The sequence below is a fragment of the Dicentrarchus labrax genome, unplaced genomic scaffold (assembly GCF_905237075.1).
Source record: "Dicentrarchus labrax unplaced genomic scaffold, dlabrax2021, whole genome shotgun sequence".
Lineage (NCBI taxonomy): Eukaryota > Metazoa > Chordata > Actinopteri > Moronidae > Dicentrarchus > Dicentrarchus labrax.
This window is the reverse complement of record NW_026136704.1, coordinates 18,063,541-18,088,468: the sequence shown is the minus strand read 5'-3', so window position 1 is coordinate 18,088,468 and position 24,928 is coordinate 18,063,541. Positions and strand designations below refer to the sequence as shown.

Sequence of the window (24,928 nt, the reverse complement as noted above, 5' to 3'; positions counted from 1 at the left end):
ACACGTGCTATACCTAACATTGATCTGTCCTCCGGCAGTAATCAGATCTGGAGGAGGAGGTTAAGGTGTAAAATCTGTCCACTTCTCAGGGGATAGTCACACAGCATGTAGCTGAGTTACACATGACCATGGTTCACATGTCAGTGAACATACAGATACATTTAAGCCAGCAGGAGAAATGAATGCCACTTTGAGGTTTCAAGTGCAACCAATAAAGAAACTGAAAGAAGACAGTGACAACAATTTTTAAGCAAGCTTAAACTTGTCCTTTGCTTTAGTTTGAGCTACTCTGATCCTAGACCTCTAACATTTACAGACTTACCAGTATCATAATATCTGGACCCAAAGTATTCCAAACCAAAGACTGTGACAAAGCCAACAGCATAGACAGAGGCTCCTATATCCAGTGTCTCTAAAAGAATAGAGTGGGCAGAAATCTGGGTGGGGAAAGTGAAAAGCAGTGCTTGCCACTCGACCACTGAGGTGCCTTTGAGCAAGGCCCTTAACTGCTCCAGTGGAGCTGCTCAGTGGCCAGCAGACCAGACTGTGGTTGTACTGGACAGCTGGTGTGAATGTGTAACTGTGTGAATGTGATCAGGGCGTTCCAGGAAAAAGAAAGCATTGCTCTCAGTGAAACTCCCCCCTGAATAAATAAAGGTGGGAAAAAAAAACACAACAGTAAAATGATATTCAGGACTAACAAGTTTCATAAAAGAGAGAACAGGAGAAAACCAACCACATCTCAAAACAGTCCCAGAGGAAATCCACTAAACTTCACACAAAACACAACCACTAAACAGGTAGGTTTCTCAGATGTTTTATATATATATCATACATCCACAAGGCACCCACCTTTAACCCCACAAGTTCCTAAAGGCAATTCAGATAACTTCAGTGTTTATTGAAAAGTGAAGTGAATTTAATTTGGACCACTTTTAGAGAATGGAATGAATGTGAAATTAACAATAAAAAACATCCTTGTCTGATCCAGAACATAATGATATAACCCCATCATGTGCCTGTTCTAAATTGGGCTTGAGTGGACATTTTATTACAGCAAGTTGTAAGAAGTAAACAGGACTTTTATGAGACGGCTGGCATGAGAAGAGAGAACATAGCCGTTTCTGCAGAGCAACAAAGAAGCAGAAATAAATCAGCAAAATAAACTGTCACTTTTATGAAACAGACAACGGTAATTATCTCCAAATTAACCAAATCAGAGAAGTTCAACTCATTACAAAATGCAGACTGAGTGACCATGACTCAGAGATTAAGAGGGGGATACACAGCCGAGGCTTAGAGATCATATTTCCTAAAACCAAATCAAAGATTTGAGCACAGCTATCGGACAAATAGTATTTATTATTATTTATTAAGTTTAAATTAAAAGCCTTACAGCAACATGTTGACAGATGCATGACACTGTAAATGTGATATGACTCCAATAAAGTTCATTTGAATTATACAGAAATTACAGAGAGAGAGAGAGAGAGAGAGAGAGAGAGAGAGGAGAAGGGGAAAAAGAGGTAGAGAGAGAGAGAGAGAGAGAGAGAGAGAGAGAGAGAGAGAGAGGCAGGGAGACAGAGGGGCGGTAGACAGGGAGAGAAAGAGAGAGAGACAGAGAGAGAGAGAGGCAGGGAGACAGAGGGGCGGTAGACAGGGAGAGAGAGAAAGAGAGAGAGAGAGAGAGAGAGAGAGAGAGAGAGAGAGAGAGAGAGAGAGAAGGGGGGTGGGGGTTTGGGGGGGGGTGACTGCAGCGGTGTTTCTGTGTAAGCTTGTTCTATCCATCCTCTTTCTTAGTCCACGAGAAAGAGGCGGCGGGGTCACTTTTCGAGCGCATCTAACGCGCAGCGTTTCACTGATGTCCACCAAACCGGCGAAGACATGTTTCAGGAGATAATAATCCCTGTTTGATTTGGATGCCGTGCCGAGTTACCGTGAAGTCGGCTGGACATGAACTCTGAAGGTACACGTCGATCTCAAAGCATTCATGGTAAGAGTCGGCGCGTCTCCTTCTCCTTTTCCCATCCACGTGAGAAGTTTGACCGGAGCTGGCTGAACGGAGGATACCTGTGTGTTCCGATCGGCTGTTTGATCTTTGTGGCTCCAGCAACTGGACTGGTTGTTTCACAGGACACTGAGGTGAGTGCTGCGGTGGGTTTTTTATTTTTATTTATTTTTGTTAACCCACAAACCTCCTAATGCTCTTGGCTGGATATCCCAGCAGCGATTCCAGGCCAGGATGACTAATGGCAATATGGCATTTGTCATTCTGGTGTGTCTGAGGTATTCACAATCTGACTTTATCACGTTTCCTTTTTATTCCAGTGATAAGAGATAGGCTGCCACTTGTTGAATAGCCTATCTGTGTTTAACTAATACGCATGTTGAATAGGCCTGATCTCTAAAATATTTCCATCCAGTTGTGAAGACTTTTTTTTTTTCAATGAACTATGATAAACTATGAAACACTGTAAGTAAATTCTCAACAAGACACCTGCTGTACCTGCAGGGCATCCTGGCTCGGGAGCCCAACAGCAGCACCCTGAGTTCAAATCAGTGCATGTCAGATTCTTGCAAAATGTCCCTTCTATGAAGATTGCTTGAAAGATGTTTGCCAAAAGCAACACTAGGTACATTTTGGTCCTTGAGGACTGTGACCAGATTGCTCAAAAGGGTCTTTTTCTCTCATTCTCTTAATTGTACACAGTCATTTGGCTCCACCTCTGTTGCCATATGTACAGTAATATTTTCCAATCACCCTGGAAACGTAGGTCTTGATACCTCTATTCCCAGTGATGACAGACCAAAGTATCAAGTAGTTGTGTAACATAATAAAAATTGACCCCATTTATTTGAGCTATTGCTCTTGTAGCAGCCGATATGGTTATGGGGTGGTTTAGCTTCTTACTTTTACTAGACCATAGCACCACATTCATCAGGTCGTCTTAATAAATTCTCAAAGTAAATGTGTAGGAATCCTTAATGCTGGCATCAGTAGCACCTGTGTGTTAACTATCACCAGTGTTGATAGAGAGTTGATTGTAATGATGTTCATTAGGTGATGTTGATGCCATCTACTGGATTCCACCCATTTAGCCAAACTGTAACCAAACCTTTTCCCTAACTCCGACCACAAATCTTAATCTAAACATAACCATCTTTAATCTTCAGTTTAAACCCAATCTTCATGTTTAATGGTTAGTGTCTGTGTGTGTGTGTGTGTGTGTGTGTGTGTGTGTGTGTGTGTGTGTGTGTGTGTGTGTTGACCTTGTTAGCTCAGTGGTTAATTGAAGAGGAGAGGTGCTTTAACTAGTTTTTACTGGCTTCCGTTTCCACTAATACCCATTACTCCATAATGAAGGCGACATTTCCTTGCTAATTTGTTGAGTGAGTATCTTGACCTTTGGGCTGTTAAGCCTGTTTGGATATTCTTATATACACAAAGTTCCCATTATTTTCATTTAAAAAAATGAAAGTTTTAGTTGATGGAACATTGCCGGCAAAATCGTGGATAGCAGTGGAGTTGGTGTTACCAATGGCTGCTACAGTACTTTACATTTCTATAGTCCTGCTTGTCAATTTTCAGTACATTCAGACGGTAACACAACTGACATCATAAAGTTAAAACGACAGCTTCTTCTCTCCACGGTGCTGACCTTTAGCAGCATGCTAAGGGGTCAGCAATTAACACCCCAAGAGATACAGTATACAGAACAGAAGCAGTATGGATATACAGAATACAGTATGGGAAGATGACACACACCGTTTCATGTATATTGATTTATAAGCAAGGGACAAAAGAGTAGGCTCGGCAGGTGGAAGATATGAGCAGCTCAACCAGTTGCTGTATGTGGTCGGTAGAGATTGAAGTGGATGAAGAGCTGAAAACGCATGATACGGGCTATATCATATGGTGACATTGATTTTAAAACTATAGCTCATAAAATCTTTATTTAAAGAAAAAGGACAGTAATGTGGTGACTATATTAATACCCGTGGAGGGTGTGCAACAGTTGTCCAGTTCAGTGCTTGTCTTGTTATAGAACATATGACAGGAAAACCTATTGATTTTACACATAATGCTTGCCCTGTTTCACCATAGGTACAGTATTTCTATCTTAACTGATTACAAGTGGCCTTTGAAGGCCATTGCCTTAAAAAAACAAAGCTAATAGTAGAGGTGAGCTGAATAATTTTACCATATTGTCATCCCCCATTGAGTTCAATTTACAGCAGTCACTAGGTGTGTGATTGTAAAAAATCTATTTGTTTTTCTTTGGTCTTATTGGGTACATTTGCTGTTGCGCAGTAACATTAAATGAGAAGCAAATATAGACAGAACAAGATGAAGTGTGCTCATTCTACCATACTAATGAACTGTTTAGTGGCTTCCCCTGTGAGTGTGCGACTAATGCCGCTTGTTGGCTCTATCAATATGCACAGAACCTTTCATCATGCTTAGATAGAGTTGCTTGATGGCTATTCTGAACAACTTGTTTGTCTTAATTCTTAAAAACACAATTATCTAACAATCATTGATTATGTAGCAGCAGCATAACTAGCCATGGTATGAGAGAATGAGAGCTTGTGATTTGAGCATGGATATATATTCTTGACCTATATATATGGTGAATGAAGCACAAGGGACGTCTTGATAGCTTTACAGCTTGAGTGAAGACCACTTCATGCGCTGTAAATTGATGAAGCTCGTAAGTAGACCTTGCTTAGTGCTTAGTTCATCTACAACATACAGACTTGTGACATATTCATATAGGATATAATGTGTATATTTCATTATCTATACTGAATGAGTGGTGCTAGAACAGGTCACCCTATTAACCCGACGGTCTAGAGGCTGAAATTATCCAATTCCATTGGTGCTATAGTGACTCTGTTGTTTACCAGACATTACATAACAGTGACAGATTTAATTTTGTTTGATATAGCACTGTACTGACTACAGCACAGTGTTTGTGGGAATGAGAAAAGTGGGTCTAGTGAGTGTAAACATTGGTGGTACACAAGAAAAAGGGCCTCAGATACTGCTTTTTTTTTGCAAAACCTATTGCTTTTGTTGGACTACTGCTTTATATTGGCTAACTTAAAGCTACTGTTGGTCTAATTCCGTGAAAGTAGGTCAAACCTGTGCGATTAGCCAGCTCCTTCGTTCTGCTCTGGCCTTCAAGACAGAAAAATCATTCAGGGAGAAATAAAAACATGTTGTATGTGGCACTAGTGGCGGTATCACTGACAGAAATGGTGATGGTATTGTGTTAGTGTTCTTTGCTGCATAGCAATGACTAACTGGTCCCCTGGAGCAATTACATTCACTGCTTCACATGACTGCTGGAAATGGAGGGGGGAGGAGAGGGCAATACGTGAAATAAGCAAGACCAATGTGAGGAGTCAGAGAGAAAGAATCCATAGACGGGGAGAGAAAGAGGTCAGTAAGGAAGCAATGAATGAAGAGGTGAAAAAGAGATGAAAAGGATATAAAATCAGCTTTTCACTCATTCAGTTTGTTCTCTATATGCACACACTAGAATAGATTGGAATAAATGAATACTTATCTTGCATAATGAAGGAGTTGTTTTCATTTGAACTTTAGTGTTGCTATATTGTTATCTGTATTCGTTTGAAGCCACACTAATTTTTAATCCACTTTTCCATGCTTTTCAAGACTTCCGCTATGTTCATACTGATCCATCACAAACAATTTAAAAACTGAGTGCAACTTCTATTGATCAGCAAGGTAACTATTGGTAGCCAACCGCAGTGACTGACTTAACATTTTGTGCAGCTGCTTCACAGTAAAAAACCTTTCTGGTGGTAAATGATTATAATCAGTTCTGTTACCAAAACTCTTTTTGTTAAACAACATCCATCCATCCATTACTTATAACTGCTTATCCTTTGCAGGGTCAAGGGGGGCTGGAGCCAGTCCCAGCTGACAATGGGGGAGAGGCATCCCAGGGTTACACAGTCATTTACATTCACTGTCTTACCCCAAATTTCTAATGAATTCAAAACAATCAATCAATCAAATCAAAACTATATATCTAAACCATTACTACCCAGAGATTTTCTTCCTCCCGCTAAATGTACTTATTTTTCTCATTTATTAGGTATTTAAAATGTGTACATTGTTAAACTGATGAGGTTAAAAACGAGAGCCTTAACTTTTCCTAAATGCTCACATTTTGTCTCAGAGTAGGCACACATTCTGTTAACCTGTTAGAACCTGTTAACCTCAATGCCATTATATTGTTTCATTTATAAAGTATTTAAAACGTGTATTGTTTTACTGATGATGAAATTGTGATTTATCAAACGTATATCTCTCCAAAATTGCTGCTGTACATGTTCAAGAATATGCAGAAATAGCAGTAAAAATGGTCAGGAATGTGAATTGGGTCGTCATGGATTGTCATTTTTAAAAAGTGGGCCACGGAAAAAATTTTTTTGGAACCACTTATCTGAATGCATTTGACAAAAATATGTAGTGAAAAGCACCAGAGGAAGGCTTTTACAGTAAAGCAGCCGCTACCAGGAGGTGCGGATCTTGTGTCTGCAATGAAATACTTTAGACTAAAAGCTTTGAAAGGGAGTATTGAACTTAATTAAGGCCATTAGGGCAAATCTAGAAGCAATAAAGGGGATCAGATCAGAAAACACTGAGGATTTTTTCAGAATTTAGATTGTAAAAAAAAACCACATTCAGCAGCAACACCTACCTTACACAGGAGCTATAAAACTATGGTTAGCATATGTGCGTGTTTGACATGATGCCTTTTTTCTTTGTTTGAGCCACTCTGTTGACCATGATGTCAATATAGCTCAGCCGAGGGTGGCACAATCATGCTTTGGTCCTGCTCACTAGCGCTGCATGGATACTGCATCGGTTGGCTCAGGAATGTCCTGCTGCAAATACATGATGGAGTAGATTGGCACAACCTAGTACACCTAAAGTAGGTAATACTATGTTACCAAATGTTAAAATGAAGTATGTGGAGGAGAAAGCCCCAAAACCAGTCAGCCATACAATATAACCATGTGCTGAACAATAGAACCTTTTCTCTCATCTGTATACTGTATTTATTTACATTATACCTTAATATTTATATGTAACATACACAAGTTCAAAAAGTTTATTCCACACGTCACTCAAACATGTTGGCCAGCCAAAAATAGATTGAGAAGGGTAGTGGAGGTTTTAAAAAGACAAGCCCAGATGAGTTAAATGGCACCATGTTTGCTCTGCATCAGAACTGCTAATAATCAATCTCCATAGGTAAATTAATACGAACACCCACTTCTGTGTACGAGCATATATCAGAGCAGCAGAGCTGTCAGTGTTGGTCAGATTCTAATGCAAAGTATTTATCTTTTATTTTTTCTAAAAGTTTTTTTGGGGGCTTTTTATTGCCTTTATGATAGAGACAGCTGAAGATAGACAGGAAAGGGGATGACATGCAGCAAAGGGCCACAGGTCGGATTTGAACCCTGGGCCACTGCAGCAAGGACTTGGTACATGGGTTGCCAGCTCCACCCACTGAGCTAACCGGGGGCCCACACACAGTACTTATCGTTAATGGGGATTCATTTTCATCCTGTTTGCAAAACCTTTGCACACTGTTCACTGCTTCAATCTTATCAAATCAAATTTCCTCTCAAGTGGTTTAGATGTCATTTTAGTGCATTGGGACTTAGGCTTAAGATTATGGTTTTACCACACTTACAACCCGGGTTTATGCTTCATTGTATTTGGTCACATGATTTCACTTACTGGCCGAACAACAGAAAAACGTATGTAGCTGTGATATGTAGGAATGTTTAACTAAGAAGTTTTGATACTGTGGCTTAAAATAGCTAACTGGAAATAAAAACCTTTTGTTCTCAAAAAGTGCACACGTCACCTGTGCCATTACAATGTTGACTTTTTAGTTGTGATTTAAGTCTTAAGATCTCCAGAACAAATACAGGGACTATTGTTTGTGTGTTTGTGTGTCAGTCTCCCCTCTGCTGGCTGCTGCAGACATGTTTCTGTTTTTGTGTCGAGGATGAGAAGTGGGTCACATGCTTGAATTATCCATTTGCAGGGTTGCATGCATCAGTGCCAAGAAATTGCATTACGTGGGAGACTTCTGCTAAGAAGACACAGAGACGTTTTAGGAGGATGGCAGCTGAGCAAGGACGCACACAGCGGAACGGACGCAGTGACGCTTCGGCCAGAGAACCACGCTCCTCTACCTGCACCAGCCTGAAGGTACACAAACTAACATTGGTGAAAGGGTGAAAATGCTCCAGCTGACACCTATTTTTCTTGTAGATGTTATGTGTGTGTGTGTGTGTGTGTGTGTGTGTGTCTTTGCATATTGGGGAGGGGGGTCACATGCTCTCTTACTATGTATGCTTGTGCGTGTGTGTGTAGAGACCAGTACAAACTAAATAACCAAATTACAGCAACTGTCCAACAAGTCAGTTCCACAAGGATGATGTGTGTGTCCATGAGGGATACTCTATCTGCCTCAATATAAAGGAAATAGTAGAATGCCAGAGGAAATGGATCATGCTTTTACTTTTATATTCATCAATTCACTATTGTGGCATTCCCATCAGTTAAAAGAGAACCAGAGGGCCATAGTGCCTCACCTTTTGGGTAAAACTTTGCTTATCATAAGATCCGGTAGCCAGTCAACAGACACTCTTACAGATGGGTTTCCAAGAAACGTCACTAGTGGGATGTGTGTGCACGTGTAGGGTAAAAAGCAAACTTGAATGACTGACAGCTTATGATGAGATCAAAAAGTTGTTTTTGTGTTTTAAACTGCAAGAAATGTAGAAGTTGTCAGTGGGAAATGTTTAGTATCTTAAGAAGGAAACTTCTCTGTTAGCTCAAAGAACAGAATAAGCTAAAAGTATCTAGCGGCCCGGTTAGAGCTCTTGATTTTAATGAGGTGGTGGAGGGTGTGCTCAGAAACTGCAGGAAGAAAGCTCCATATTAAGGTTAGACAGCTCACACTGTTGTATAGCTGTTTATTTAATATTGCTGATTAATATTGTTAGGCTCTGTGATCAATCAGTGCTTGGCAGTCAGTTTGCACACTGATGGCTTTAGATGGAAAATGCATCCCATAATATTTCAGAAAAAAACAAATAGGTATGCAGAGTCTTTTCATGGTGCTGTTTGGCTGATCAATAATACTTATTAAATTCTATCGACATAGTTCCTTTGAAGCTTTGCCTCTGTATACCGCATTTGTTTAATATGAGGTTTTCCACTAGTGTAACACATCTGGCATATATACTGTACATCTGGCATATATACCAGAGTCTAGGTAGGGTATCTTAGCACTTATATTGTTGGTACGTATATTCAGTTTTACTTTGCCTTCTCCCAGAATTCATTTGGGAGAAGGCTGTCAGCGCTGTCACTGCCTTTCTTCCTTTTGCTTACAAAACAAACCTCAGAAAACAGATCCTCTCTTTGTCAAAGACCTAATACAATCTGCGTGTTAGAGTTCATTTTGACCTTGGAAAGGCAGATGACAAAAAAATCTCATTTTTAAGGTGAGAGCTAGTTGCTTTTAGCCATTTCACATGCTGTAAATAGCAGATGGAGTTTGCTCAGTTGTCATGTTCTAACACTTCCCATCCATGTTGGCTTTAAAGTTGAGTCTCAGAATGCTTTCTTGAACTTCAACTCAGTTAACAAACTAATGTCCTGAAAAAGACTGCTAAAAAAAATCTGTGTCCAAGTCTTTTTTTTTTCTAACCTTACTGAACCACATGCAGGAAGTGGCAAGTAAGTAGTGCAGGTAACTTTTATGCATTTATATTAGCTTGAAAAATGACTGTTGACAATTAGGGATAAATACATTTTATGCAATTTTAGACACAAGCATTTGCTGGGGCTGGGGAGCTTTCGGTGCTTAAAGCAAGTCTGTCTTCAACGTTTGAAAGAAATGGCACAATCTTACTCTTACAAATGACTAGTAGGGCAGATGTTAGATAAAGCAATCTTTACATAAATATTTATGTATGCATGACATCATTGTCAATTGCTGAGTTAAGGACTCTTCTTTTTTGGGGCATTTTATGTCTTTATTATATTGCTGACAGTGGAAACCGGAAAATAGGGGGGCAAAGAGGTGCAGAATGTCATGCAACAAAGCTCCACAGCCGGAGGCAAACCGACGATGTTGTGGTTTGTGGTCAGCACCTTAATCCCTAGGCCACCAAGGCCCTGTAACGTTCCTTTACTTTTGCCACTCTTTTAGCATTACCGTTAACTGTCACCGCTCTGTGGCTGCTGTTAAGCAAAAGTTGCATTTCCTAGTATGTGGACTATGTGACTAAACTACAGCGGGACTGTAAAGACATCATTACCCTTCCAGAATAAAGATTCAGAGAATTTAGGTTAACATTTTCCCTAAATAACCTTTTTAAAATGACTGTGATTTGTCTGTAGCTGTTTTGCCTCATCAAGTGCACATGTAATTTATAAGGGAAGCCCATACCCCGCCACAGCATCATGTTATGTAGCCTATAACTTTTTTCCATTTGAAAAAAACTCTTTTAGATTTCTTTGTAGAAAAAACCTCATATGTTTAACCTTATTTCCTCAACAGGCAACACAGTTAATTTATTTTAATATTATCATCTCAAAAAGGCAAAAGTAAAAGTCATTTAGAGATAAAGACCCTTAAATCAAGTACACTTAAGCTAATAACTTTCTACTGTAGCAACTACATGTTGTTTTATTTACAATGTCCTTTTGCTATAGTCATAATGCTAATCCACATTTCCTTCTGAAGAAAGATTACGAAAATAAGGCAGAACATGATTTGAATCTCATATATTTATAAATAGATCAGATAAGGTTTTTATTCTTTCTTCTTTCTCGTTTCTCTCTCCACTATGAACGACCTTTTAAAAAAAAAAGTCCAGTTGGCTGAGAGAATGTCTTCTGCCAATAACATGAAAGTTAGTAAAACCCTAAATGGGATCAGACACTCTTGTTGCTTTTTCCTACATGAAAGTGATGTGAGACAATGGTGTTCAAGCAGCTTATCATAATACAGACTGCAGTGGCTGGACAGACTTTTATTTCTTCTCAGAATTCTCAGACAATTCTGAGAATTGTTGGGTTCCCTAACCGGCTGGGTGGGACATGGCACGGCCAGTTTCAACTCTAATCCGGTACTCAATGTTATTCTCTTCTTTTTGTTAAATCCACCAATAAGACTAGAACGTTGGTGAGACAATGTCCCCCTGTTTAATTTCCTTCTTATTTCTTACCTCAGACACCATCTCAAAACTCACTTTTAGCAACTTTCACACTTTCTAATCATGCCATTCATGTATTGTATAATACATTATTTTCTACTTTTTGACATCACTCTCACAAGTAATAGAAAAGTGTGTGTGTGTGTGTGTGTGTGTGTGTGTGTGTGTGTGTGTGTGTGTGTGTGCGTGTGTGTGTGTGTGCGTGCGTGCGTGTGTGTGTGTCAGACTCCTGTGTTAGTCTAAGCGTATTAGGAGGGTGACATCAATGAGCTAAGAACAAAAGCGGGTCACAGGTCAGAAGGAGGCTTTGTTCACATTTTCATGCATTCCCAATGTGAATCTCTTTTTAGTAATCTTTAATCACAATGAGGCCACTGCTTATTTGCTACTTGCTAAAAGCTAATTAAAACTACAGAATAAAAATGTCGCAATGCATGCCTTTGTTGCAAATCCCAAAATGAGCATGACATGATGCAGAAAAAGTAATCCGTTACTAATTACTAATTCTTTACTTTCTTTAGGATTTACTCAATAAGGAAAGTAATGACATAGTCCTTTCTGAGATAGATCTGGCCATTGAATAGAAGGGCTGGTTAAGCAGCTGGTTAGCTTAGCTTAGCAAAATGACGGGAAACAACTAGCCTTGCTCCCACCAGATGTAACAGAATCCACCAACCAGCACCGCTAAAGCTCATATTAACACATTATATCTGATTTGTTCAATCTGTACAAAAGCTTGAGTGTAAAAAAACTTTCCTTGATGGATGAAGTTTTATTTCTAGATGCTAGAATATAGTTCTGTTGACATTGTATATGCATTTAGCAGGCTAGTACCTGTATTGTATCTACAGAAAATGAAATAATACTGCATAACATTGCTGTATAAATGGTTTTCAGCTGAGCCTGATCTCACAAAGGACAGAATTTTCATCTAATAAATTGAGAATTGCTGTTCAATGCAAGAAGTTTCTTTGAGCAAATTAACATTTACCTTGAAATGTTTTCTTTTTTTTGTATTTTTCCTAGATAGTCAGTGTGGTTGAGGTTTTACAGTGTGCAGTGCACATTCAGGGCTCTTTGTGAACTAAAGCATGTAGATGGTGTAACTGGGTGCAGCTCTAAAATACCTTAATAGGAGGAACAAATGGTGAATTTGATTTCAGCCTGTAACCTTTATCACATGTTATTTCTATCTCATTTTTTATTTTTTCACTCTCTAGAAACTGTTGAATAAGAGCAAAATGCCATTACAAATCATTGTGAGGGGAATGTGTGTGAGAAGCTGATATCAGCCACCTGAATCAGCTTTCAGTTCTCATTTGCTTTACGTGTGGTCCTCACCATGGCACCTTAAAAGGTTGCAGTGGATGAGTAAACTAAATTTTAAAAAAGCGATGTCATCTGAAAAGAGGAAATAGAGGTCGTAACAAAAAGTATCTTTGATATTACAATGATTTTTTCCTGACTTCTCTAATATAATTACCCATTGTGGTACAAACTATGTCATTGTGAGCCATTAAATAACTGAACGGGAATCAGCTGAAATGTAAGGTAATATAATAACAGCTTAATTCCCACTGAGAGTCAATGCTGATAACATTTTCTGTCAATTCCTTTTCGTCCCTTCTATTTGAAGATAACTTAGATTGCATATTAGTTTCACATAAACCTCTGATCAAGACAATGTTGCTCAGAACACAGGTTTTCACCAACAAGATTAGATATTAAATATGAAAAGCCTTTTCGTAGCTTTGGAGGGAAACATAAGTGTATGCATGCTTGCTTGCAAATTAAACCCCCCAGGAAATGCACATGTGATGAGCTACTTTTGCTGACACCCCGCGGCCAGCACTGGTGGTCAACATGATCTGTTTGAAGTGATGGGCCCTCTTACATCATATCATGTAAATAGAGACACAAGGAGAGGTACAGGGATAACAAAAGCTGTTACTCTTATGTTACTCTTAAGCTGTTAGACTTCTACTCACAGCTGCTATTTTCCTCTCTCACTGGTAGTATAGTCAGCTGCTTTCAATCTATCTACACTAAATACTCTCACTAAGCCATCAGAAGATCCAACTGTATTCTCATTGCTGATTAGTTTCACTTTATGAGTCATTTTGTTGGAGTATACATATACTGTAGGTATGCTATATATACTTCCAGCCATTGTTCTGTCTATGAACATGGTATGTCTTTGCCTGATCATTTGTGTAATGTGATTCTCATGTCCGCTGCTTTTCTCACATCTAGTATAAGAACCACGACCAAGGCCAAAAACCATTATGTATTTTCATAATAATCATTGGAGTGATACTTCATTCACGTCATTTTTTTTATTCCGCAAGGCCATTTATATAGAGATATAGAGAGGCAAGGAGGAAGAGTGAAAGCAAAATGGAAGCATGAGGACAAGACAAAGCGTTGTTTGGCCATGTGGAAAGAGGTAGATCTCTTCTGTGCACACCACGAAGAGCGGTGTAGTTGTGGCTGCTAAACGTACAAAAAACCTGAACACCCCTATCTCGACTCAGCGTTTGGTTTGTCCCTTCTGGGCTACTCTAGGAACATGGCGTTTGAGCAAGGCAGACTCCATGGAAGGCGACCCGCAGTGTTTGTATATAAAAACGGCTCATTCTAAGGTAACAAAAACGCACCAATGCCTATATTCAGCTGATTATACACTAATGAAAACATACCTATCAATTTTATATTATATTTCTGTCAACAGAGCCTCCTAAATGTTACACGCTGGACCTTTAATAAATTATAAAAACTAGTTGCTTAACAAGCAAACCATTCATCCAGCTATAGCTTGGTCTCTATTTGTCTTACTGACGTCTAGCTACAGTTAGTCAGCCCAGCTCAATGGGGGTAAAAGAAACATACACCGATTCATATAATTTGATAATTGGGTTTAGCATGTCCACATTCTTTTTGATGTTATGCCAAGATTGTCATGGAGGCCCCTTTGTGTTTGTGAGTGTGTTGCGGGTGCACTTCCCTGGTATATACAGTCTATATCTATGACGTATTTTGAAAATTAATACCTAATAATATAATTATCCTATGAGATAACATATAATCCTATAGACAAGCAGGGGAAAACATGTGACTCTAGATTTGATTAAACTAGTCAACCATTCTTGAACACAAATATGTTTTCATTTCTGACGTATTTCACAGGAAAGTGTATTAAACAAAGTTTATTTTGTGTTCTCTTTAAGAACAGTTCATTTCATGATACACAGGGGAATAATAATTACTCAGTAAACACTACAAACATATATACATAAAGTTATAAAACAGAACAGATATACAGTGGAAGGAAAAGAAAGATATATTTCCTCATTTAATCCAGAGGGCCCCACTGTATTTTATTCTTAAATCCAAAATGCTTCCTATCTTTACAAGGTCCCCACCTCAAGGCAAGATCATAACTTTCTCAATTACTCAGAATCTCATGGAAGCAGGGGAATTGTGGTTGTCCTTGGCATTGTTCCCAGTGATCGCACAGTCTGTATTATTGTTGCATCTTTAAACTCCATGTTGCACTAGTGGTATTTCTTTAATGCTTTGGATGATCGCTATTGCTGTAAGAGTAGTTGGCTACCATGTTTGTACAGATATTTATAGTATAGTGTTGGTCTATAGTGACAGGATGCCAGGTGCATCCACCACAGAGCAGACTAGATTGTTGTGGGGATTGTAGGTAAGGCATTGGTCTTAATTGGTTAAAATAATACAGTATCCGGTATTTCAATTCAAATTACAATTGGAAATGAGTGTAATATTAGTATGTTATCTTTCTTCAAGTATATCACAACAGACACATTTAGATAATAAAAGGCTAATAACATAACATAAAAAAAACGATTAAGTTAAAATTGGAAGACTCTAAAGAGGTCGTGGGAGAAGAAAACAATACTTTGGAACTTGGTGTCTGTCACTTAGAATATACTGTATCTCGAGATGCTGATTATTTATAATCTGTTTCTCTTATTTAGGAAGTAGTGTGGAGTGCTTAAGTAATTAAGAATGTTGTATCCATCTTATAATGTAAAAACGCCAAAACCAACCCATATTGTCGTTTTATTCATTTTTGTCTTATTTAATTTTAGATCAGGAATTGACATTTCCTACTCAGTAAAAAAAATATATAAAAAAATGACCCCAACTCTGAGTAGGTTTTGTGAATACTTTGATTTTAATAGATAACTGAATTTGTCTGGCATTTTGGACCTCTGCCAGCAGTGAATCTGTTTATTAGATTGCCTTTGGTCGTAACTCTGTGAGAACTGTTGATCTGCACACAGTCACTGTTAGAGGTGTCTCTTCAGTCTCATTATAGCACAAATTAAAACAATAAAGATGGAAAAAAAAAAGAAATCCACAAGGACGTCCTTTCTCGTTTTCTATTTTATGCCATGCATTTTTTTTGGCTTATTTTGTTACAGGCAACTTCTGTCTAGCCCTGTGCTAATCCATCCTACATGGATTACTTCCTCTTGTATTAATAAACATCTATCCAGCTGTCTCCACTCAAATGTAAGCCAGTTATTCTCTCATTGTTGCTGGGTGTTCATGCTATCTGACCTACACTTTGTGTTCATCTCCATCCCTCTCCTCCCGCTCTACACCCCTTCACTCAACTCAACCCCATTATGCCTATGATGCTGGGACTCGTTAATTAGTGAACGTTGGACCAGTGAAAGTAGGTCAATGAGGGGAGTTCATGCATCGTAGCAAACACAGCAATATCACAATTGTCTTTCTTTCTTTTTTTTCATTCTCAGTGGACAAAACACAAGTGTGAACATCACAAAATTGATATCAGTGATAATTAGGTTAAAGCATGTTTACGTGTATGTATTTTCATGCTCCTGTGCATATTAATGTAAATCCCTTTTTTTTGTTTCTTTCTCACTATCTATCTCATCTCACTCTCCTCTCCCAGATGTTTCTGGTGGCTTTGTCCTTTGCCTATTTTGCAAAGGCTCTGTCGGGGAGCTACATGAAGAGTACAATAACTCAGCTGGAGAGACGCTTTGACATCCCTAGTTACCTAATAGGTGTCATTGACGGGAGCTTCGAGATAGGTGAGTAGGCCTGCCAGTCACTGCTGTTATTTTGTTGTTCTGCTCGCAACCTCTGTGTCATGGGCTCCCCTCCCTTCTCTCTTTCTGTCTTTGGGACGGAAATATGAATGGGTCACAGAGTAATTCAAGCTGCAGATAAAGGATTCATCAGGTTTCCAAGAGGAGGACAGAGGGGTGTGTGTGTGTGTGTGTGTGTGTGTGTGTGTGGTGTGAGTCAAAGTGTTGAACAGGGACATCACAGACTCCGATATTTCTTTATGCTGTGGGCAGCCGTACTCCTGAATGAAGGTTTTTCTCTATACTATTAATTTAATCTCGGCTTTCCCTAATAGTAATAAACATGTAAATCAGCTAGAGGCAGATGGACTATTTGGGCAATACTAAAATAATTTGTTGTGGAAGTGTAACACAGACTGCCCAACACTGTGTAGACATTTATAAGACGTTATCTGCCCTGGGAATGCAGGTGATCTTAAGGACACATGATCTATTCAATACAAAATGAAATTGGCTGATCCTGCAGGAGGGAGAACATGTTTATGAATCAGCTGCTTTTAAAGGGCAACTCCACTAATTTTAAACATCAGAGTCTGTTTGCAGGTCTTGGGGAGTACTTCTACACATGTCAAAAAGTTATATGAAGGCTCCAGGTGGAGTTTCAAAATGAAAAAAAATCTGTTATGCTGTAGTCGCATTGAGGGTCATGTAGGTGCCAGGTTTTGACAAGGAAGAATAAAACAGCCGATATCTCTGGTTTTTCTGGATTGTGTGATCTCGTTTTAAAGTACCACTTGTCCTGTAGGTTGAATGGTTAACTATAGGAAGTTGAAAAACGTGATTTATAGTACTGGTACTGATATCACATAGAATAAAAGTTATATTTAAATGATTTGACCAAACCACGGATTTCATTAGCAGCAGCAGTACTACTGAATACATACCAAGAATATTGTACAGACTGTAACCTTTGTTTCCTCTTAACATTGTAGAATTCTTGATGAAATCCAGCAAACTGTGTCCCCAGATTGTCTACTGACCAGTTTCTAGGCCAGTTATGTAAGGCTACTCGATTCAACTCAAGTGTCTCTAAGAGGTTAGAAATCATACATAGCTTCCAGAGCGAGACAAGACCCAAAAAGACATGATTCATAGATAAAAGTCGTCATACACTATCAGCCATTCTACTTCTGTTCCTTTTACTGTCAGGGAGGCAGTTTGGGCCCACGGTGACACGGTAGTAGTGAAAAACAAATTTCATTTTTCTTCAATAACATTATGTGTTGTGTGAGTGTGCAACCTGCTGTTACTCTGATGGATGTGGGGTGTGTCTGCTGGAGGAAAAAGTGAGGATGACACCTCCAGCGCCAACAGTGCTGAATACCCTGGATCTCTCTCTCTCCTTCCATCTCTCCATCTTTCCATCTCTCCGTCTCCTGTGAAAGCTGCTTCTCTCGTGTGGCCTAGGCAACAGGCTTTTTCTATAGGACCGTTGCCAGGGTAACGTAGAGGCAGAGCAGGGCAGCGTGAAAGGAACGAAAAAGGAAAGTGCAAGAAACACGAGAGGAGAACAGAGCAGAGGGAAGACAAAGGGAAAGAGAAGAGGGGGAAGAGGAGAGAAATAAAGAATAATAAAGAAGAGAGGAGAGTAAAAAAGAGCAAAAGATGGGTGCTGAATTAGTAGCCAGTTGAGCTCAGCTGATGTATACACCCGTACATATGCTGCATGAATCTAAGAATGATGTACTTAACACATACTGTACTGTAATAAAGAACAACAACGAAACAAGTAACGAAACAAACAAAATTATCATAAAGAGAGCACAATTAAATCAGTTATAAAAGAAATGTCTCCTGTTTCACTACACACAGCCAGCTTTCTCACTTGTAGTCACTAACATTAATTACTAATTACCATATAGAATACTATGTAAAAATAACAATCTTCTAAAAATTTCTTAGAACCACACATAATGGTTACACATGGACATTTATTCATAATTACTTCCCATGTGGCTCTCTCTCTTTATTACACACACAAACACACACACAACAATAGTTGATGGTTGTTGGAGAGTTTGACGTCATCCCATCAAATTAACCTTTAATAGAAAAAGGTCAGGCAGCATGGCATAAGCTTATCTTTCTAGGCCAGTTTTCCATCTCGTTTACAATGGAGTTTCCATGTCATTGATCATAGATGCACTAAAAGGTGACGATAGAAAAATGGTCATGTTCCCACCCAGCATTGTTTAAATTTTGTGTCATCGAACACATTCGCTGCTACATGCTGTCAATCATAGAAATCTCTCTGTGCACGAAGAGAACACATCAAGTGTGAGGACAGCACCTTCTCTGCCACCAAATTTCCGATGAACGCAGTGGGTAGCAAGTATCCAGTCTCACAAAAAAAACGGTATAAAATAAATATAATGACGCATTCCCTCTCAAACTGACTATTTGCTCCAACTCTTGCTCCTTCTCCATCCTGTGTACAAAAGCACTCTAAATCCCTGATATTTCTGGCTGCCTCCGTCCTCCCAGGTAACCTGCTGGTGATAGCTTTCGTCAGCTACTTTGGGGCCAAGCTCCATCGGCCAAAGATCATTGCAGTAGGTTGTGTGCTGATGTCCATTGGCACCTTCATCATCGCTCTGCCTCACTTCATCATCGGACGGTGAGTAAAAAAAATATTTTTCATTTTTAAATGCATTTAAAAAAAACATTTCAATGAACTGACACATCTGTGGTTCCTGTAGATTTGTTGTTGTTGTATTATATTTTTGAAAGTCCCTTGATTGACCCAAAGATGAAACAGCCTTGTAAAAATGTCATGCTTTGGACTAAAGTAGGCAAGGTAAAGCTGTTATTTCCAGTTGTTACTTAGTATAACACTGTTGGGTCAGGTTGGCTTCACTTTATCCAACAGGAACTTTATGAAAACTACCCTTCAGTAAAATTCACAGATTGTATCCTTTAACCATGTCAAGTTATTATTATTTTATCTCTGCTCCTTTTGTGTTTTGTGTACAGCTATGAATTTGAAACATCTGTGCGGTGGGTAGTGAACTCAACACTAAACCCCTCTCCTTGTCCGGTGGGCTCACCAGCAGACGTGGCCCAAGGTGGTAAAATGCCTGTAGTGCCAGCCACAAGTGAGCATTTACACACACACATGCACGCACACCCACGCACTCTAGTTTAGTCAAGTAAAGACATCCGATTATGCTAATTTTCTTCCTCCAGGTTGTGAAAGCGAGTCCAACCTGTCAATGTGGATCTATGTGCTCCTGGGGAATGTCTTGCGGGGGATTGGAGAGACGCCTGTTCAGCCACTTGGGATCTCTTATATAGATGATTTCGCTACTGAGGAGAACGCTGCGCTATATGTTGGTAGGAAAAACATCACCCAGTGGATGAGTGAAAAAAAAACACACTTAATATTCCATGCACATTATCTGCAAAATGTGATTTCTTAAATGTGCAACTAGACTCTTGCACCAGTGCATCAGCTCTACTCAGCCTTATCTAATATGTACATATGCTTGATAATAAGGTTTTTAATCACTGACCTGACATTGGAGATACATTTTTGCTGATACATATAACTAATAGTGTTAGATTTGGACTTATATTTAAAATAGGCTTCACTTGATGTCATAAGATATTTCACTGTAGTGTTGTAGGCACAGCATATTTCCCATGTAGCTGTATGTTACCACTTGAAAATGTTCAGTAGCTATTTCAGGTAAAAATAAAAGTACTACAAAAAGACATAAGGCTTCAAATTCCATTCATCATAAAACTCCACATCCTCGTCCAATTTAATAATTCCTTCAGATTGAGAAGTGCAAAGAGGCCCATCTCTTTCTCTTCATTGCTGTTGAAACTGCAAAAATGCTTTTCGTGAACATTCAGGTCTCAAATGCACTCTGCAATCAAGACAGTTAAAAAGAGGATTTCAGGCTAGAAATTATTTTCAGATTTCAAATATGCACATGACAGGCTTAATGCATGAAACAATAATGAAGATTTGGCTGCTGCCTCTCTGTGAAGCAGCAAACACTTCTCCAGAGCACATCACAGTATCTCACGATAATTTCAGAAAGCTCTGCGGTATGCATGAGTAGTGTTCTGCTCAAATATGAGGCAGTAAATTCCTTTAGTGTTCTGCATTAGCAAATTGGTATTACTGAAAAAAAAAAAAGCTTACTTATCAAGCCATTCTCAAATAAATGAGGGTTAAAAACAGGTTCAAAACAGTAGTGTAAACTAATATGCATTAAAAAAAAATTGTGTTAAATGTTTTTGTAGTGTGTACTATCTAGAGTGTCTCAATGGTTGAAGCAGAGTCCTAAGCAGTTCATGCGTTGTGTGTCTCTTTGTGTGTGTTTATGATATCCTAGGCTGTGTGCAGACCATCTCAGTGGTTGGCCCTGTGTTTGGCTACCTTTTGGGCTCCCTTTGTGCCAAAATCTATGTGGACATTGGATTTGTAAAAATGGGTGAGTTTTAACACAAGTACTTTTCAAGTATGTTCAGACCATTATCCGAATTTGCGGACTGTCTAGACACTTTTGATTTCATTAACCTCTCATCCTATACTCACAAAGAACTGAATTGATTTTGGAAAACACTGGTTGTTCTCATATAATATGGAAACCTACCCATCTTTGAGAGTTTGTTAACACTGTTGCATAAAACAGTGGTTTGGTTTATTAGGTCCGTTTGTATCATATTTACTTGAAAGAAACTTAAATGTTAGTCACAAGAGTAAGTTGAGGATACCCTTTCTATATTTGGGGGTTTCCGACACTTACTCCGCTCAGATTCAATTTGCAATTTCATAACACGTTCATCATGTCATCAGGAATTATCAGGCAACACTAGAGCCATTGGTAATGTTATTAATACATTACAGATCAAAATATCTGCTCTGAAAAAGGAATTTTCAGTCATAAAACTGAGGCATGATGTTATCAGAAGTGTCTGCAGGAATATGTCAAACATTATGCGTACCGCTGACAGACTCAGAGCAGGTGTACAGGATTAGCATCAATTAGGTAATAAACAAGGCACGGTGAGACAAAGGAAGGACAAAGCCCTGTGTTAGGCTACAATCAAATAGAGTGCAGCAGAAGGAGAACCAAGACAAAAACAAATAGAAAAGAAGCAGAAGAAAGACCTGAGAAAGAAGACACATACAAAAATAAATCAGGTCAAGACCAGTTGCAAAAAACATGTTCTCTGAATGATAAAAATAGGTTAATTACAAACGAAGTCCACCATGAAGGACTACATAAATGACACACATTAGTAACTTCTGCAAACCTCCATGACATTTCAGGCTTTTCATCTCAGAAATTATCACGATAAAATTGCTGACTACAGGTTGTTGGGGCTGTTCCGATGACCTCTGTTGTGCCTTAATAATGGCAAATTGGCTCTCAGTGCTCCATCTTTGGATCCTTTTATTTGACCAGCCTGTCAAGTAAAAAGAGAATAGGCTTTAGAAACACTATAAAATTGTAGCACTTAACCACACAGGATCTGTGTTTAACCACAAGCTACTGAAGTGTGCACCATAATTTAATCAACCGGATCATCACATTAGCATTGATTTATGTCTCATTGTCATCCCCCACACAGAAACTATCACCATCACCCCAGCAGATGCCCGCTGGGTGGGGGCCTGGTGGCTGGGCTACCTCGTAGCTGGGGTCATCACCCTGCTCTCTGCCATCCCATTCTGGTTTCTGCCCCGCTCCCTGCCCATGTCTGGGCCCCGGGGCCCAGAAAAGTGCACAGCGGAGCAGACAAGTTTCATTAAAGACTCCCCTCTTTTAAAGCACAAGTATCCTGCAGATGACAATACTAGTTTCATAGAGATGGCCAAAGGTAAGGATGGATTTCAATTAAAAATATTTAATACTTGTCAGAGTTGTTTAACTATGTGCTCTGTGGGGGTATGTGAAGTACTGAATATGTATTCTATTGTATGTTTCAGATGGTTATTCAGATTCCATCAATGGTCCCTGTACTTGTTGGTCCTATATGTAGAACTAAATGGACTGTAGAATTAATTGGCTGAAAACAACACACTCACTTTTCACCTGGATCAGATTGTGAATCGTGATGTGAAATCAAGATTTCTTTTTGACACATCAGACAGTGGGAACTGCAGTCTTCTGACAATGGACACTGTGCCCTGTGGAGTTTTCTTGTGAAGAAACAAAAGTTATGTTTACATTTAGAGTTTCTCACCAAAACACATTGAGCGTGTGTCCGTTAGGTCCAGCAAACGTGCTGAGTTCAGTTCCTTCCTCAAAATACATTTGCAAAGCAAGTTTTTAAACATTTTAAAACGATGTATTAACTCGTGCATTGTTTATATTAATGTCTTCTTCACTGCCTTTATTGGCACATTGCCTTACTGCCAGAAATGAAATGTTTTTCAGCGGCATATTGTAAAATGAACAGCAGAATGTGGGTAAAAACATTGCTCCATAGTGCTCCCTGTGGCCACAAACTTCACAGATTATCTTTAAATTTAAAATCACCACATACTTTAGCTGGAATAATGTTGTATTGACACTGGGAAATGCCACAGTCTGACATTTTCAAATTGTACACATAGTGGCTTTAATTTTGTCCTAATGTCACAGGGTAATACTACTTCACTTCCTACTATCTCCTGTAGACAGAAAAGCCAACTTAATGTTATAGCAGTAATAAGAGATTGTAACAGAGAGTAGTCACTATTACAAAGAGATATTGCATATTTAAAATGTTCAGATAGGTTTGTTTTAACTTCAACTTGTATCCCTCTGCAGACTTTATTCCAACCCTGCGAACTCTGCTGGCACATCCTGTGTATTTGATCTACCTGTGTGTGACAATCATTCAGCTGAACTCCCTCATTGGCATGGTCACCTACAAGCCCAAGTACATCGAGCAGCACTTCAGGCAGTCTGCCTCAAAGGCCAACTTTCTGATGGGTAATAAATAATATGTGTATTACAACCTTAAAAATCAGCACATAACAGACCCAGGGAAGGCTTTTTTTTCTTGCTTCACAGCTTGGATGCGCCTAGTTAATTCTTGTGCCAAGTATGCACACAACATACACTGTAAAGATTACACATTACACATTATAATTCCAAGCATTTCCCCCCAGTTAATTGATGGTGTTTTGCATTTGCTGAATGAAGCAGAAAAAAGCCCTTTGGAGAGGGGATATTGTTAAAGGGAGAACTGGGCTGGTTATGTTTTGATTCAGCCAGCTAACCGCCACAGCTGCAGAGACGGGAGCTTTCTGAATATGAAAAGTGCTTTGCATATGAAATAAAATATCTAATGAAGTTGATAAGATGAAAGTATCTACGTGCATGTGGTCTCATCAAGGGAGATGCCTGCACAGACCAGACTGGCTGCATATGAAAGAGAATCCATTATTAGTGACCAGAGCTAATGACATGGGTATAGATAAAAGACCATGTCTTCACATTGATGTTCAATGAAGGTATAAGAGAAAAGACTAAAATAATAAAAAGCAGGGCTCGGTTTTGATCAAGCGAACTCGGAATTTGTGTAGTCTACTTTTTCCTCTGAAAGTGTCTCAGTAGTTTATATGCATGTAGTTTTAGTGTCAGAAAGCTCTGATACAGTATAAAATCGTATTGTCTGTCTTTGTTCAAATACATATTTAGCCTTTAAAGCAACATCTAATTCCAGTTAATACTGGTCCTGTGTGTGCTATCTCTTAATGTTAGGTGTGATCAATATCCCAGCTGTGGCACTGGGGATGTTTTCTGGAGGTTTACTGATGAAGAGGCTGAAGCTGAATATCATGGGAGCAGCCAGGTTTGCCTTTGGTACATCTCTGATCGGTTACTTCCTGTCACTGTTCTTCTTCGCAATGAGCTGCGAGAATGCCAAGGTAGCTGGGGTGACACTTTCATATGACAGGTGAGTCATAGATAATGTTAAGGTGTTGGGGTAACTGTTACCAAATTATATTATTACTCCAAATTTAGCACAACACAGTACAGACCTTAAATGCGCCTCAGGAGTTCCTACTTCTAGGATCGGTACGTTACAGAAGAAGATTCACTTTATTAATCCCCAATGGGGAAATTTTATTTTTTCACTAATTTTTTTATACACATAGGCCTGAATTACACACACACACACACACACACACACACACACACACACACACACACACACACACACACACACACACACACACACACACACACACACACACACACAGTGGTTATAGACATGTTAAGAGATGGGTGATGAGGTGTCCAGTGCACTCTCCATACTGTGTCCATGCAACCCTCTGGTTCCCAAGCCAAGTACCTATACGGACTGAGCTACTACCGCCCCAAGTACATCTGGTTGGAAGTAACAAGAAAATCCAACTGAAAATGCAAAACGTTAAACTAAGAGTGAGAATGTGGACTAGTATCTATGCAGAATTGGCACTGGATGGGCGTAGGTTTCCATGGGGGCCACACATGAAAGAACAGCAT

At 39.2% G+C, this 24,928-nt stretch overlaps 1 protein-coding gene across 1 annotated transcript in view; it reads left to right on the top strand.

Moving 5' to 3' along the window:
* The first annotated feature begins 1,756 nt into the window (after positions 1-1,756).
* Positions 1,757-24,928, top strand: part of LOC127362717 (solute carrier organic anion transporter family member 1C1) — a 32,057-nt gene continuing 8,885 nt past the window's right edge. The window contains exons 1-10 of the mRNA XM_051398800.1: positions 1,757-2,142; positions 8,103-8,269; positions 16,250-16,391; positions 18,933-19,065; positions 19,422-19,543; positions 19,635-19,781; positions 20,795-20,893; positions 22,038-22,286; positions 23,222-23,386; positions 24,161-24,356. Coding sequence (XP_051254760.1) covers positions 8,180-8,269; positions 16,250-16,391; positions 18,933-19,065; positions 19,422-19,543; positions 19,635-19,781; positions 20,795-20,893; positions 22,038-22,286; positions 23,222-23,386; positions 24,161-24,356 — 1,343 coding nt within the window. The 5' untranslated portion in view covers positions 1,757-2,142; positions 8,103-8,179. The remainder of the gene's footprint in view (positions 2,143-8,102; positions 8,270-16,249; positions 16,392-18,932; positions 19,066-19,421; positions 19,544-19,634; positions 19,782-20,794; positions 20,894-22,037; positions 22,287-23,221; positions 23,387-24,160; positions 24,357-24,928) is intronic.